This window comes from Monodelphis domestica, chromosome 3 (assembly GCF_027887165.1).
Source record: "Monodelphis domestica isolate mMonDom1 chromosome 3, mMonDom1.pri, whole genome shotgun sequence".
Classification (NCBI taxonomy): Eukaryota; Metazoa; Chordata; class Mammalia; order Didelphimorphia; family Didelphidae; genus Monodelphis; species Monodelphis domestica.
In genome coordinates, this window is record NC_077229.1 from 94,751,235 (window position 1) to 94,764,561 (window position 13,327).

Here is a 13,327-nt window from a genome sequence, read left to right on the forward strand (position 1 = left end):
GCTTCCGGAATAATGAAGAGATTGTGCCACCCTACTCTGTCCTGGTGGTCAGACCACATTTAGAATACTGTGGTCCTGGCTACTGCTTTGAGGGATGAGATGGAGAAACTGGAGAGGTAACCAGAATAGCAAAGGGCCTCGAATCTATGCCATATGAGAATTGGAGACATTTAACCAGGAGAATAAAGATCAATCTGTTTCCAGATCTCTGTTAAGCAGAAGAAGAATCAGGACTCATTATATGGCTTCAGAGGGCAGAGACAGGAGCAATGGATGGAAAAAGTTGTCAAAAAGCACATTTAGGCTTTACATCAAGAAAAAGTACACTGAGGAGGCAGCTAGGTATCACAGTGGTTAGAGTACCAGGCCTGGAGTGGGAAAGACCTCGGTTCAAATCTAGCCTCAGACATTTCTTAACTATGACTCTGGGCAAGTCAATTAATCCTGATTGCCTAGCCCTTGTTGCTTTTCTGTCTGAGAATTTTAATACTAAGGAGATGAAGGAAGGGAGGGAGGAAGAAAGCTATACAGACAAACAGAGAGAGAAAAGGGTGAGAGGGAAGGAAGGAGAGAGAGAGAGAGAGAGAGAGAGAGAGAGAGAGAGAGAGAGAGAGAGAGAGAGAGAGAGAGAGAGAGAGAGAGAGAGAGAGAGAGATAAAGGGAGGGAGAGAAAGAGAGGGAGGGAGGGAGAGAGAGAGGCATACAAGTATCCCTTCTACATTTTTACTTTCCCCATTACCATTTTGATATGCCATAGACTGACATAAATTAAATGGGAATTTGGAGGGAGTTGTGTGGAAGCCACAGCAACCCAGAAAAATTTAGAAACTCAGAAATGCATAAAGTATGTGTATAGTATTACATAATATCAACCTATTTCATTTTCTAAATTTTCATTTTTATTTCATATTTTTTAAATTCCCTTTTTTTTTAAACCCTTACCTTCTGTCTTGGAGTCAATACTGTGTACTGGCTCCAAGGCAGAAGATGGTAAGGGCTAGGCAATGGGGGTCAAGTGACTTGCCCAGGGTCACACAGCTAGGAAGTGGCTGAGGCCAGATTTGAACCTAGGACCTCCCATCTCTAGGCCTGGCTCTCAATCCACTGAGCTACCCAGCTGCCCCCTAAAATTCCCTTTTTATACAGTATTTTTACTTAATATTGATCTACATATAGCCCATGACCAAATACTTAACCCAAATTTTGTAAGGTATTATAAATACCCCACAAAAGAAAAAGAAAAATTTCAGACTATTTCTCTGAAGAATTTTACTTTTTTCTCTGAAAAATTATTTTTTCCAATGTATTTTTTAAACCCTTACCTTCCATCTTGGAGCCAATACACAGTATTGGAGTACTGTGTATTGACTCCAAGGCAGAAGAGTGGTAAGGACTAGGCAATGGGGGTCAAGTGACTTGCCCAGGATCACACAGCTGGGAAGTGTCTGAGGTCAGATTTGAACCTAGGACCTCCCGTCTCTAGGCCTGGCTCTCAATCCACTGAGCTACCCAGCTGCCCTCCAATGTATTTTCCAAATTCCTAGGGTGCCATACTTTTAACCTCTGAGATGTGGAAAAGATACTTGTACTGAAAATCAGAGCTGGCCCAAAGTAGAAGAAACTATATTGAGAGGTGATGGGTTTCCTTTCATTCTAGGCTTTCAAGCAGAGGCTTCATAAGTACTTCATAAACTGGACAGGTTATTCCTTTAGGGGTTGGACTAGAGGTTTCCCCAAGGTCCTTTCTAATTCTTATGTTGTGATTCAATGACTTAGAGTTGGAAAGGATTTTTTAAAAAATCATCTAACCTGGGGGTCTGTGAACTTAAAAAATTTTTTTGAAAACCATATTTCCATTTCTCTTTTAATCTGAAGTATTTTACTTTAAGCATTTAAATACATTATTCTGATATGGGGTCCATAGATTTCATCAGAGGGCTTCACTGCCAGAGAGAGCCATGGCAGAATAAAAGTTAAAAAACAAACCAACCCTGATCTAGTTGAACCTCCTCAATTTACAGCTGAGGACACACAGGACTAAGGTGAAAAGATATGCCCAAGATCACACAGGTAAACAGTGGAGAAGATATTTGAACTGGTGCTGACTGCTTTTGCTGAAATCTCCATTGCAGGGGTGGTGAAAGTTGTCTTCATCCTTTATAACAACCTGGGCCTCTTTCTGTCCACGGAGAATGCCACAGTGAAGCTGGCAGGTGAGGCAGGCTCCGGAGGCCCTGGGGGAGCTGCGCTAGTGGTGAACTCCCAAGTCATTGCAGCCTCCATCAACAAAGAATCTAGCCGTGTCTTTCTCATGGACCCAGTCATCTTCACTGTGGCTCACCTAGAGGTAAGCCCTGGAAATCAGCCTGGTCCTTCTCTCATGAGGCTCCTCATTTCCTTGGGATGACTCGGAAGATCCTTGCCTGTAGAGAGCATCTTCCTCCCAGGAGTCCCATTTTGTCCCTCTGTCTTGGGGAGGGGAGGATGGGCAGGATGGAGCTTATTGGATCCTATCCCCAATTATGAGCTTATCATATTCCCCAGCACTGAGACCACTCCAAGGAAATTGTCCTAGCTCCTCTCTCCAGCATACAGTTTTCTGATCCCAGTTCTTAGTTCTCCCTACACCAGGTAGGGTCATTTTAAACTAGATCGTTGAATTTCAAAACTTGAAAGGAATCTTAGTGGTTCCTTATTGCAATTCCCTCATTTTTGCATATGAGGAAATTGAAGCTCAATAAGATTGTGACTTGCTCAAGGTCACATAGCTTTTTAGAGCTGGACTTGAGACTTGAACCCAAGACTCTAGACTTTCTCAGTGTTCTTTCCACTATACAGCCTCCTACTTTGCATGGAGTGCTAAGTCTTTGTCTTTACTCTTATTTTTAAAAGCCCCTGACCCTTAGGTTTCACCCCCACCCCATGGCACTTATCCAATGGCTGTGTCTGTGTCCAAGGCCATGGTCCAGCCTGGTGGGGGTGAGGGGTTGGAGAGGACTCCCCAGATCGGATGCCTCTCACTGTAATACTCTGACACCCCCCAACTACCACCACACAACAGGCCAAGAACCACTTCAATGCCAACTGCTCCTTCTGGAACTACTCAGAGCGTTCCATGCTGGGCTACTGGTCGACCCAGGGCTGTCGTCTGGTGGATTCCAACAAGACCCATACCACCTGTGCCTGCAGCCACCTCACTAACTTTGCCGTGCTCATGGCTCACCGTGAGATCGTAAGCCAGTGGCTCCATCAGCTCCACTGGGCCAGGGCCTGCTTGTTAGCCCGGCTTTGCATGGCATTACAACATGAGGCATGCCAAGGGAATCCCAACTTCCTGGGCAAAGGGAGCCATCAGTACCTCCCCTGCTCAGGGCACGGGGCTGGAGCAAGTGGAAATTACAAGGGGAAAGGGTGACTTTTCCTGGCTGTGTCTCAATTGCCTCCTTCTCCCCGGACAGTTTGGGGAAGCACTAGTTTCATTACTTCTCCATGGGCATTCCAGAGCATGGGGGAGTGGGCATACCATCCACAAGAGGGTGGGAAGCAGCCAGCTGGCGAAGGGGCAGACAGTCTGGATGGGTGGTCCAGCGAGGCTCGTATAGTCCTTAGCAACTGCCTATAAATGGTGACCTGGTTGAGTCAAGGAAAGGGCTACAGATCCTCATGTTACTCTTCCTGATTTCTCCCCAGTACCAAGGTCGGATCAACGAGTTGCTGCTGTCTGTCATCACTTGGGTGGGCATCGTGATATCACTTGTCTGTCTGGCTATCTGTATCTCTACCTTCTGCTTCCTTCGGGGGCTACAGACGGACCGAAACACCATCCACAAGAATCTTTGTATCAATCTCTTCCTGGCCGAGCTGCTCTTCCTTGTTGGTATTGACAAGACCCAATATGAGGTAAGTCAGGGTGCGGGGAGCCCAATGCCCAAAGGGATGACAGAGCAGACCCCTTTCCTTCCTGGAAGAGAGGCCATGCTGGGCTCACCACCTCCAGCACATGCCATCATCGGGCCTCTCCATCTCGGGGGGTCGGGCCACACAGCTCAAGGGCACAGCTAGGGTGGGAGCATGGCAGGAGGGCTGGCCCGAGCAGGGCCACTCCCCCTCATGCCCAGTGCCTGTGCCCCTAGATCGCCTGCCCCATCTTTGCGGGGCTGCTGCATTACTTCTTCCTGGCAGCCTTCTCTTGGCTGTGCCTGGAGGGCGTGCATCTCTACCTGCTGTTGGTGGAAGTGTTTGAGAGCGAGTACTCACGCACCAAATACTACTACCTGGGAGGCTACTGCTTCCCAGCCCTGGTGGTGGGCATCGCTGCAGCCATCGACTATCGCAGCTACGGCACTGAGAAGGCGTGAGTGTTTGCTTTTCCCTTTGTCTCTTTGGTGTCTGCTCTCCTAACCCCACCACAGCACCTACCCTTGAGAGGGGACCATTTGGGGCCAAGGAAGCAGCCCTTTGACTCCACAGAAACCTGAAGCCCCAGGCCCTACCCCGGGCAGAATCAGCCTCCCAGGGACAAAATGGGGAGTCCTATTGGTGGTGGAGGGGCTGCTATTGGATCCCCGTAGGTCCTTCTCTCAAATGAGATGCGTGTAAAGTGCTAATCCCAGGGCTTAGAACATAGTAGGTGCTATATAAATACATATTCTCCTTCCCATCATAACCTCTACCTTATCTTCTCTTTCTCTGACAGCTGCTGGCTCCGAGTGGACAATTATTTCATCTGGAGTTTCATTGGGCCTGTGTCATTTGTCATTGTGGTAAGTCAGAAAAGAGAGCCCCCAAATCATCAGTTCAGTCATAGTAATCTTCACCCCTAACTCTTCTGATCATCCCTAAGGGACTAACCCCAAAATCTGAAAAGGAGGAAAAATCTCACTTGAATTTCTTACCTTGCTCTATTCTGTCCTGCCCTTTTTAAGACCCAAGAAATGGAACCAGCCTTCTCTTCTCCATATAATGGTGGAATTAAATCTTCTTTTGCCTAATTATCTCTGATCTCCCTAAGAGAAAGATGGCTTCCATTCTTCCCCATAAAATGAGTACTTTCTTTTTTTTTAATCCCTTACCTTCCATCTTAGAATCAATACTATGTATTGGTTCCAAGGCAGAAGAGCAGTAAGGGCTAGGAGGGAGGAGGGGGGTAAATGACTTGCCCAGGGTCACACAGCTAGAAAGTATCTGAGACCAGATTTGAACCCAGTACCTTCAGTCTCTAGACCTGGCTCTCAATCCACTGAGCCACCAAGCTTCCCTACTTCTACAGAGCTAGGATTTAGAGCTGGACAAGAATTTAGGGAGCCTCTAGATTACCCCCCCCTCAGTTTACAGATGGGGAAACTGAGTCTTGGAGAAATTAAATGACTTGCCCAGGATCAGTAAATAGTTGAACCAGAATTCAAACTCAGATTGTCTGGCTCTCAAATCTAGTATTCTTTCCATAGCACCATGTTCTGATAGAGTGATGGCATCCAATCTCTTTCATATGCAAAGCCTCCTCCTCTTCCCTCCAAAGAAGTTTCCAGATTTCCCTCCACACAAATAAAGCTGCTTTGGTTGATCCTTCCAGTGGGAATGGAAAACTAAAACAGTACCAGGCTATGCTCTGGGTCCCCATAATGACATTTCTGGTGCTCTTTAGCAATCAGTGACTTCAGACCAGGCCCAGCCAAAGTCTTGGTTACACCATGGTGAGAAAAGTAATGGCAAGCTAAATGGTGCCTAACTCACATTAGGTTTGTCTTTGTCTTTGTCCCTTTCCTCTTTTCTCAGGTGAACCTGGTGTTCCTCATGGTGACACTTCACAAGATGATTCGTAGCTCCTCTGTGCTTAAGCCTGACTCTAGCCGTCTGGACAACATCAAGTAGGTGGCTACTTGAGGACTACTTGGCTCCCCTAAGAGCCCCCAGCTCCAGCTGCAGCCCCAGGGACTGACTGCTGGTTCCAGACCCTGGGCTCAGCCTGGCTGAGGATCCTGTTGGCCTGTTGCCATCTGAAACTATAACTTGAAGGAGGCAGAAGCCTAGGGTGACTGTGCTGGGTTTGGAAGGGATGAGGGATGGTTTCCCACTCCCTGCAGGCACCTCCTCTCATCTAGGCCCTCCAGCCTAACTTAAGCTGCTACTCTGCTCTGGAATCTTGGCTTCCTCCAAGAAGCTCCTACAAAGGAGATGACTCCGATGCTTTTTCTCTCCTTCCTCTCCCCACTCCCCCCTCCACAGGTCTTGGGCCCTGGGGGCCATTGCACTCCTCTTCTTACTGGGTCTCACCTGGGCCTTTGGTCTCCTCTTCATCAACAAGGAGTCGGTGGTCATGGCCTATCTCTTCACCACCTTCAATGCCTTCCAGGGGGTCTTCATCTTTGTTTTTCACTGCGCCCTGCAGAAGAAGGTAAGAGGAACATTCCCTCAACCTGCGTATTCAGATTCATAGCCTCTGGATTCCAGCCACCTAAGGGCCTTTTCATTCTTGAACGACTTCTCTCCTGTAACCCAGCATTGGGGTCAGGGTGAGTGAGTTAGTCCCTTCTCCCCGTACTCCAATGGACCTCACTCTCCCCCTTCCACCCGGCAGGTGCATAAGGAATACAGCAAGTGTCTGCGCCACTCCTACTGTTGCATCCGACCGCCGCCTGGAGGGGCTCACGGCTCCCTCAAGACCTCTGCGATGCGAAGCAACAACCGATACTATACTGGGACCCAGGTGCCTAAGGGTTGCTCCTGAGGTTGGAGAGTTTTGTTGGGGGCAGGAAAGTGGCTCAGTGGCAGGCTTGGAGATGATACAGATCTCCATCTAAGAGTGGAAGGTCAGGGTGTTAGTCTTGTCATGCAATTCCAAAAGATTCAGGACAAAAAATGCTATCCCACACTAGAGAAAGAACCGATGGAACCTGAGTGCAGATCTAAGCAATCCTCTTTCACATTCTTTTCCCTCATCCTTTGTATGTGTGATATGTGTCTTATTCCACAACATCACAAATATGGAAATCTGTTTTGCACGATACCACGTGTAGAACCTATATCAAACTGCTTACTGTCTCAGGGAGAGGAAAAGAGAGGGAGGGAGGGAGAGATTTGGAACTCAAAATGTTAGAAAATCACTGTTAAAAATTGTTTTTTACATGTAATTGGAGACAAAAATAAAATATTACTGAACAACAGTGACAAAAACCCTTGTCACAAAGGGGCCAGCCAGCCTAGGCATTGTGGGCACTTCTCCCCTCTCATGCCCTGTGTTGTGTCTCTAGAGCCGAATTCGAAGGATGTGGAATGATACTGTGAGGAAGCAGACAGAGTCATCCTTCATGGCTGGAGACATCAACAGTACCCCAACCCTGAACCGAGGTGAGAGGCTGATAACCCCTGCCATTCCTGACCCTAGTCTGAATTCAACTTCCTTTCCTGGTCCTGAGATTCTGTCAGACTCCTGAATACTTGGTGATCTCTGACACCTAGCTCTCCTCTGATAGGCACCATGGGGAACCACTTGCTAACCAACCCGGTACTGCAGCCTCGAGGTGGGACCAGCCCTTACAATACCCTCATTGCTGAGTCTGTGGGCTTCAACCCTTCCTCGCCCCCTGTCTTCAACTCCCCAGGTAAAAGGACTACCTATGGGGACAGAGCCGAGAAAGGCAGCATGGTTGGTTGTAGCAGAAAGAGTATAGGACTTGAGGTCAGGACACCGGGGTTCAAAATGCAGCTCATTATTTACTGCGTGACCGTGGACAAGCTCCTTCGTGTCTCTGAGCCTCAGTATCCTTATCTATAAAATGGGTATAATAATACTTGCCACAGAGTTGTTGTGAGAAAGTATTGGTTGAACCATAAGCCTCCAAAATGAGTTGTTTTAACAAAGAAATGGGACCTATTTTTTTGAGGAATGGGCATGGGGTCCCTAGGCCTTTGTTTGAGGGAAGGCTTCCTAATCCCTGGATTTGGGAAGAGGTGTTTGAAACTGGAAGACGGTATCTGGACCAATCTCATTTTACACTTCTCTTTTTTTCTCTCCTCATGCGAACCTACAGGGAGCTACCGGGAGCCCAGTACGTCCTACCCTTTTCCAGTAATATTTCAGGAGGTGGGAGAGAGTCTAAGGCAGTAGCTGCTGCCAGACGGGGATGGCCTCAAGTGTGGGTCAGAACATACAGGATTGCCCTCCTCCCTAGGCAGGGTCAACCTTGGCCCCTCATATCCCCAAGTGTCCAAGCCCCCTAGCTATGACTCCTCAGGATCCCCCGGAGAATGGCCCTGGGGAAGCTAGTTCTCTGGTGGAGATAGCCGGAGCAGGGGATGGTGTCCCCAAGTGCAGGTGAGGAGGCAGGACGCGGGAAGGGCTTCACTCCCCAGGGTGATGGGAAGTGTCCTCAGAACGATCTAGAGAAAAATACACCCCTTCTCCCTCACGTGATCCTCTCCTCCTCGGTCCACCCACGCCTGCAGCCCCCCAGGGCTTCCTTCTAGCCACATTCCCGTCTCTATTGGCCCCCTTCCCCCTGACCGTTGCCTGTCTCTCTTTCTAGAACACCCCCTAGGAGGCCGGGATGCATGCGGCATGGACACCCTTCCACTAAATGGCAACTTCAACAACAGCTACTCCTTACGAAGCGGTGACTTCCCCCCGGGGGACGGGGGTCCAGAACAACCCCGAGGACGGAACTTGGCTGATGCTGCTGCCTTTGAGAAGATGATCATCTCGGAGCTGGTGCACAACAATCTTAGGGGGAGCAGTGGGGCAGCCAAAGGCCCCCCACCACCTGAGCCCCCAGTGCCACCAGTCCCAGGTAGTGGTGGGGATGAAGAGGCAGGGGCGCCCGGGGGGGCTGACCGGGCTGAGATTGAACTGCTCTACAAGGCCCTGGAGGAGCCCCTACTGCTGCCCCGGGCCCAGTCGGTGCTGTATCAGAGCGACCTGGACGAATCAGAGAGCTGTGCGGCTGAGGATGGGGCAGTCAGCCGACCCCTCTCCTCTCCTCCTGGCCGGGACTCGCTCTATGCCAGTGGGGCCAACCTGCGGGACTCGCCCTCCTACCCGGACAGTAGCCCAGAGGGGCCCAGTGAGGCCCTTCCTCCACCTCCTCCAGCTCCACCTGGTCCTCCTGAAATCTACTACACCTCCCGCCCGGCCCTGGTGGCCCGGAACCCCCTGCAGGGCTACTACCAGGTGCGACGGCCCAGCCATGAAGGCTACCTGGCTGCCCCAGGCCTGGAGGGGCCGGGGCCTGATGGTGATGGCCAGATGCAGCTGGTCACCAGCCTCTGAGGGGCCCCTTGGACCCAGAGGGCTGGGTGGCCCAGTGCCAGGGGAGGGGGACCCTGGGTAGGGGAGGACTTTGGGGGATCGAGGGTGGACTAAATGGAGGGTGAGACAGGCTGTCCTCTCCAGATGTACCCCTCACCTATGGGCCCTACCATTCCCCTTTTAGGGGACTCTGAAGGGGCAGGGTCCCTGATGTACAGGGTACACAGGAGTTCCCGACAGCCACATGCACCAGCTGTTTTGGGGGAGTGTTGTGGGGATAAGTTGAGGGCCCCTGGGGGTAGATGGGCAAGAAATTGGAGGAGCACAGTCCCTCCTAGGTTCCCTGCCCAGGGGTAAAGCGGTTGCCAAAACCCCACTTTGCCAAACCTTTCAGTGGCTCCTCTCTGCAGCCAGAAACCTTGCAGGCCCCATCCCAAGGAAGAATTTCAGGGCAAAGGACAGATGGACAGCCTTCTGTGTATCCTCCTGCTCCCCTGAAACTGGGGGTTCTAGCCCAAGAGAAAGCCCCAGGAGGGAGATTGAGGGGGTGTGGCTAGAGGTTTAAAAGTTGAACTTTCTTCTGAGCCAACTACCCCTCATTCCCTCCCTGGAAGTAAGCCTGCTCTGAGCTCCCCCCTCCCAAGACTGTACCCACTGACCCCCCCAGGGTGACTCCTGACTAAGCACAACCCCCCATGGGGCCCCTAGCCCATGGGGGTGACCCCTCAGGGGGCGCAGTTCCCAGCTCTGTGGGCTCAGATCTCTGGGGAGTAGATTCTGGGTCTGGAACTCTCCCTGGGGGGGAGGGCCTCTTTACCCTTCCCCTTCTCCCCCATTGCTGTAAATATTTCAACGAAATGGAAAAGAAAAAAAATTTCAAAAAAAAATCTCATCACTTGAAGCCACTGGGAGCCCACAGCCCAGGCCAGCTCTGGCTCTCTACCAACCAGAGCACCTACCCACCTACCTGTCCACCCACCCACCTACCCACCCAGCAGCCAAGACTTCTCTCTGCTTGTGCGTGCATCCTGGCCAGGTTGGAGTGGGGGCCTCCATGGCAGCTTTTTACAATCAAAAGACAGAAAAAAAAATCAAGAAGCAAAAGAGACACACCTCTTTCCTTCCTGGCACCACGTTCCTGTCATTTCCCTCTGAATTTAGTCCCTAGTACCGTCTCTCCTGGGGCACGTGTCCCACTGCCTGCTCCAGGAATAGGGACCCATTTCCCTTCCCCTACCCTTCCCTCCCTGCCCAGGGGAGACCCCTCAGACCCAAAGATGCTTTCCTGAGGTGGCTACACCATCTCTTTTAAGTTGTTAACTGCAAATTGCTTCTGGGCCTCAGGACCAGCAAAGGGATAAAGGTGTCATTTTTCTTTATAGAGGGGCTAATAGAAGTTTGGGGGGGGAGGCAAAAGCCCCCAGGTGCTGGAAGTAGGAACGGGCATGATGGGAGTTTGTGTCCATTGGTTTGGGGGTCAGGGTTCAGAGTGGGGGCATTTGCTCTCCCTGGAAGACCCTGTGAGAGGTCCCCAGTTGGGAAGGCATAGGAGGACACTTCAGTCAGGCTGTTTTTCCAAACCTCCTTTACTTCTTAGAAGCTGGTTTTTTTGGAGAGAATCTGCTTATGAGTGCCTCTCCCTGCTATATTCTACGTTCCTCTCTAACCTTTTTTCACCATCCTCACCTAACGGGTCCTCTCCATGCCTTCTGGGGTGGAAATGGAACAACAGCCCAGCTGTGCAGGGTTGCTACAATGCACTGATCCCTGGAGTCCCTCATGGCCATTTCCCCAAAGGGTGGCCCTCCCCGCCATTCCTGCTCTCTCCACCTCACACGCACCCCCTCCCTACCACTTTTCTCACAAAGTGCCCTGAGTTTTCTAACATCTTGGGTCTCAGCCTGCTGCTGCCATTAACTTCTCGGTTTGGGGGACAGGAGCTCCAGGGAGTCACTGGGGAATATGTGTGGTAGGAGGAGAGATAGGGGGTCTTGGGGAATTCTTTTTGCTGCTAGAAACCCCCTCCCTCCTCCTGGGGAGCTGGGGCTGGCTTGTCCCCGTCATGTGGGGGAGAAGGGGTCAAACCAAAGAATGGTGGCTTTGTCCCACATTGGGAGCAGGGGTGGGGAGGGCAGCTAGGACAGTGACATGGTTGGACTCCATCTCTGGCTCTCCTAGGTAAGGCTGAGTGTGGCCCTGTGGTGGAAGTGCTAAATTCACTTCCCCAGGAACCCCTGGGCTGGATGGCAGTGAGGTCAGGTTGGGGAAGACAAGGACCATCGGAAAGCCCTGCATCACCATTTCCCCCACACAACATTCCCCTCTTTCTGTGCTTGGGAGAGACTTGGGGCAGGAGCTATCCCCAGTGACCTCTGGCTCAGTTTTCTGGTTGTGGCAAAGGGCCACCTGGGTGGGGGAGGACTATGAAAATCCGAGTTTGGAGGGGGAGAAGGAGGGATAGAGAAGGGATGCAACTGATGAGGGAGCTGGTAGGTGGAAGACCCATGGGGCCCCCTATCCTTCCTGCCTCGAACTTGGGGTAGACAGATGACACCAGCTGGGGATTGGGAACTCCTGGGTTTCTGTGGAACCTAAAGGAATGTAAGGAGTCCTGCTTTCCCCCCACCCCTGCCCCCCTTATCTCCCCAGACATGGACAATCATGGGGGTAGGGTGAATCAAGTCAGTAGGTTCCCATCTAGCAGGGACAGGGAGAGCAACAGCAAGGGTTCCTAGGCCTCACGGCTGCATGGCAGGGCCCCCTGGTGGGGATACAGACACCATCGCAGCCCAGCTCCAAGCCACCCTAGAGAACCTAACTGTTCCCCCACCCCAACCAGCCCTGGTGCCTTGACACCCCCACCCCAGCTGGGACAGGACCCACTGTATAGAGAAGGTTCTTGGTTTCCTCCCCCTACTCTCCTTTCCCTGGGCTCATGAGTTCCTTCCCTCTTACAATTTTGTGGGAGGCAGTTTCTGGATTTTGATTTCTCTTGGTTCCCTTGCCTTCTTTCCCTTTTTTTCTGTCTCTGCCTCTCTTTCCCTCTGTCTGTCTTTCTCCTCTGTGTCTCTCCCATCTGTTTTGTCTTCCTCTTACCCTTCTTTTCACCCTTGCTTTCTCTCTGTCCGTTTGGGCTTCCCTCCTCCTGTCCTCCCACCACCCACCTGCCCCACCTTGGTCTCCTCCTTTTCGATATGCCAAACCAATTTTGGGTCGAGTGCATTTAACGAGAACAAAACAAAAGACTCATAAAGACAACGAGTACGTTTCAAAAAAAATAAAAACTTCCAAAAAAAAAGAAACCATTGTCGAGTCAAAAAAAAATCAAACAATAAAGAAAATAAGATTTCTTGGAATGTTTAGAGCGGAGTGCTTTATTTCAGGGTACAAAATGGGGAAATAGATGGGGGGGGGAACCAAAAGTTAAGTAGGACTCAAATAGCAGTCCCAGCTGTAGACAGTGATAAATTCTTTGGTATCCCCATGTCTTGGGATAAAGCAATCCAAAGGGGAAATGGCATTTTCCACCCAAGGATCTTCTTTGTTTCCAGGATGTTAATATTGTAGAACTTTAAGGTTTGTGAAACATTTTTCTTTCCAAAACCTTAAGAGCTAGATGGCATAGGATATTATTATTCCAATTTTATGGATGAAGAAACTGAGGCTCAGTGGTATTTAAATGAAATGTAGCCAAACTTTCAGTCTAAGTGTCAGAGCCAGGATTCAAATGCTTATTGTTTCTTATTACGAAAACCAGGGCTGTTGAGATTTGAAACCATGATTATCAATGTGTATATAAAACTCAGCTCTCTCTTACGGACACACACACACACACACACACACACACAGAGAGAGTCTAGAAAGTGCTTTTTTTTTTAACTTCTCTTGACAATATCCCAGTCCAACCCCTTTCTCCTTCATCCTCTCTTTACCACTGTAAGCTTCCCTCCTCTATGATGCACATATCAAAAATGGTAATCTGACAGAACTTGTCTTTGTGTACTTTCTAAGGAATATTGTATTCTATTTTTTGAGATGATTAGACAAATTTTAATCTTATTGACAGTTATTTTTATCTATCCC

At 50.1% G+C, this 13,327-nt stretch overlaps 1 protein-coding gene across 5 annotated transcripts in view; it reads left to right on the plus strand.

Annotated features, from left to right (window-relative positions):
- The window catches only part of ADGRL1 (adhesion G protein-coupled receptor L1), a 71,160-nt gene extending 58,560 nt beyond the window's left edge, over window positions 1–12,600 (plus strand). For 4 of the 5 annotated variants that reach the window (XM_056822597.1, XM_056822598.1, XM_056822601.1 and 1 more), the window contains 12 exons: window positions 2,133–2,347; window positions 3,062–3,232; window positions 3,691–3,900; window positions 4,134–4,354; window positions 4,697–4,763; window positions 5,776–5,867; window positions 6,226–6,394; window positions 6,578–6,706; window positions 7,251–7,347; window positions 7,473–7,601; window positions 8,031–8,048; window positions 8,526–12,600. In XM_056822597.1, coding sequence (XP_056678575.1) covers window positions 2,133–2,347; window positions 3,062–3,232; window positions 3,691–3,900; window positions 4,134–4,354; window positions 4,697–4,763; window positions 5,776–5,867; window positions 6,226–6,394; window positions 6,578–6,706; window positions 7,251–7,347; window positions 7,473–7,601; window positions 8,031–8,048; window positions 8,526–9,265 — 2,258 coding nt within the window. In that variant the 3' untranslated portion in view covers window positions 9,266–12,600. The remainder of the gene's footprint in view (window positions 1–2,132; window positions 2,348–3,061; window positions 3,233–3,690; window positions 3,901–4,133; window positions 4,355–4,696; window positions 4,764–5,775; window positions 5,868–6,225; window positions 6,395–6,577; window positions 6,707–7,250; window positions 7,348–7,472; window positions 7,602–8,030; window positions 8,049–8,525) is intronic. The other variant, XM_056822599.1, reaches the window with a different exon arrangement.
- Window positions 12,601–13,327: the final 727 nt, after the last annotated feature.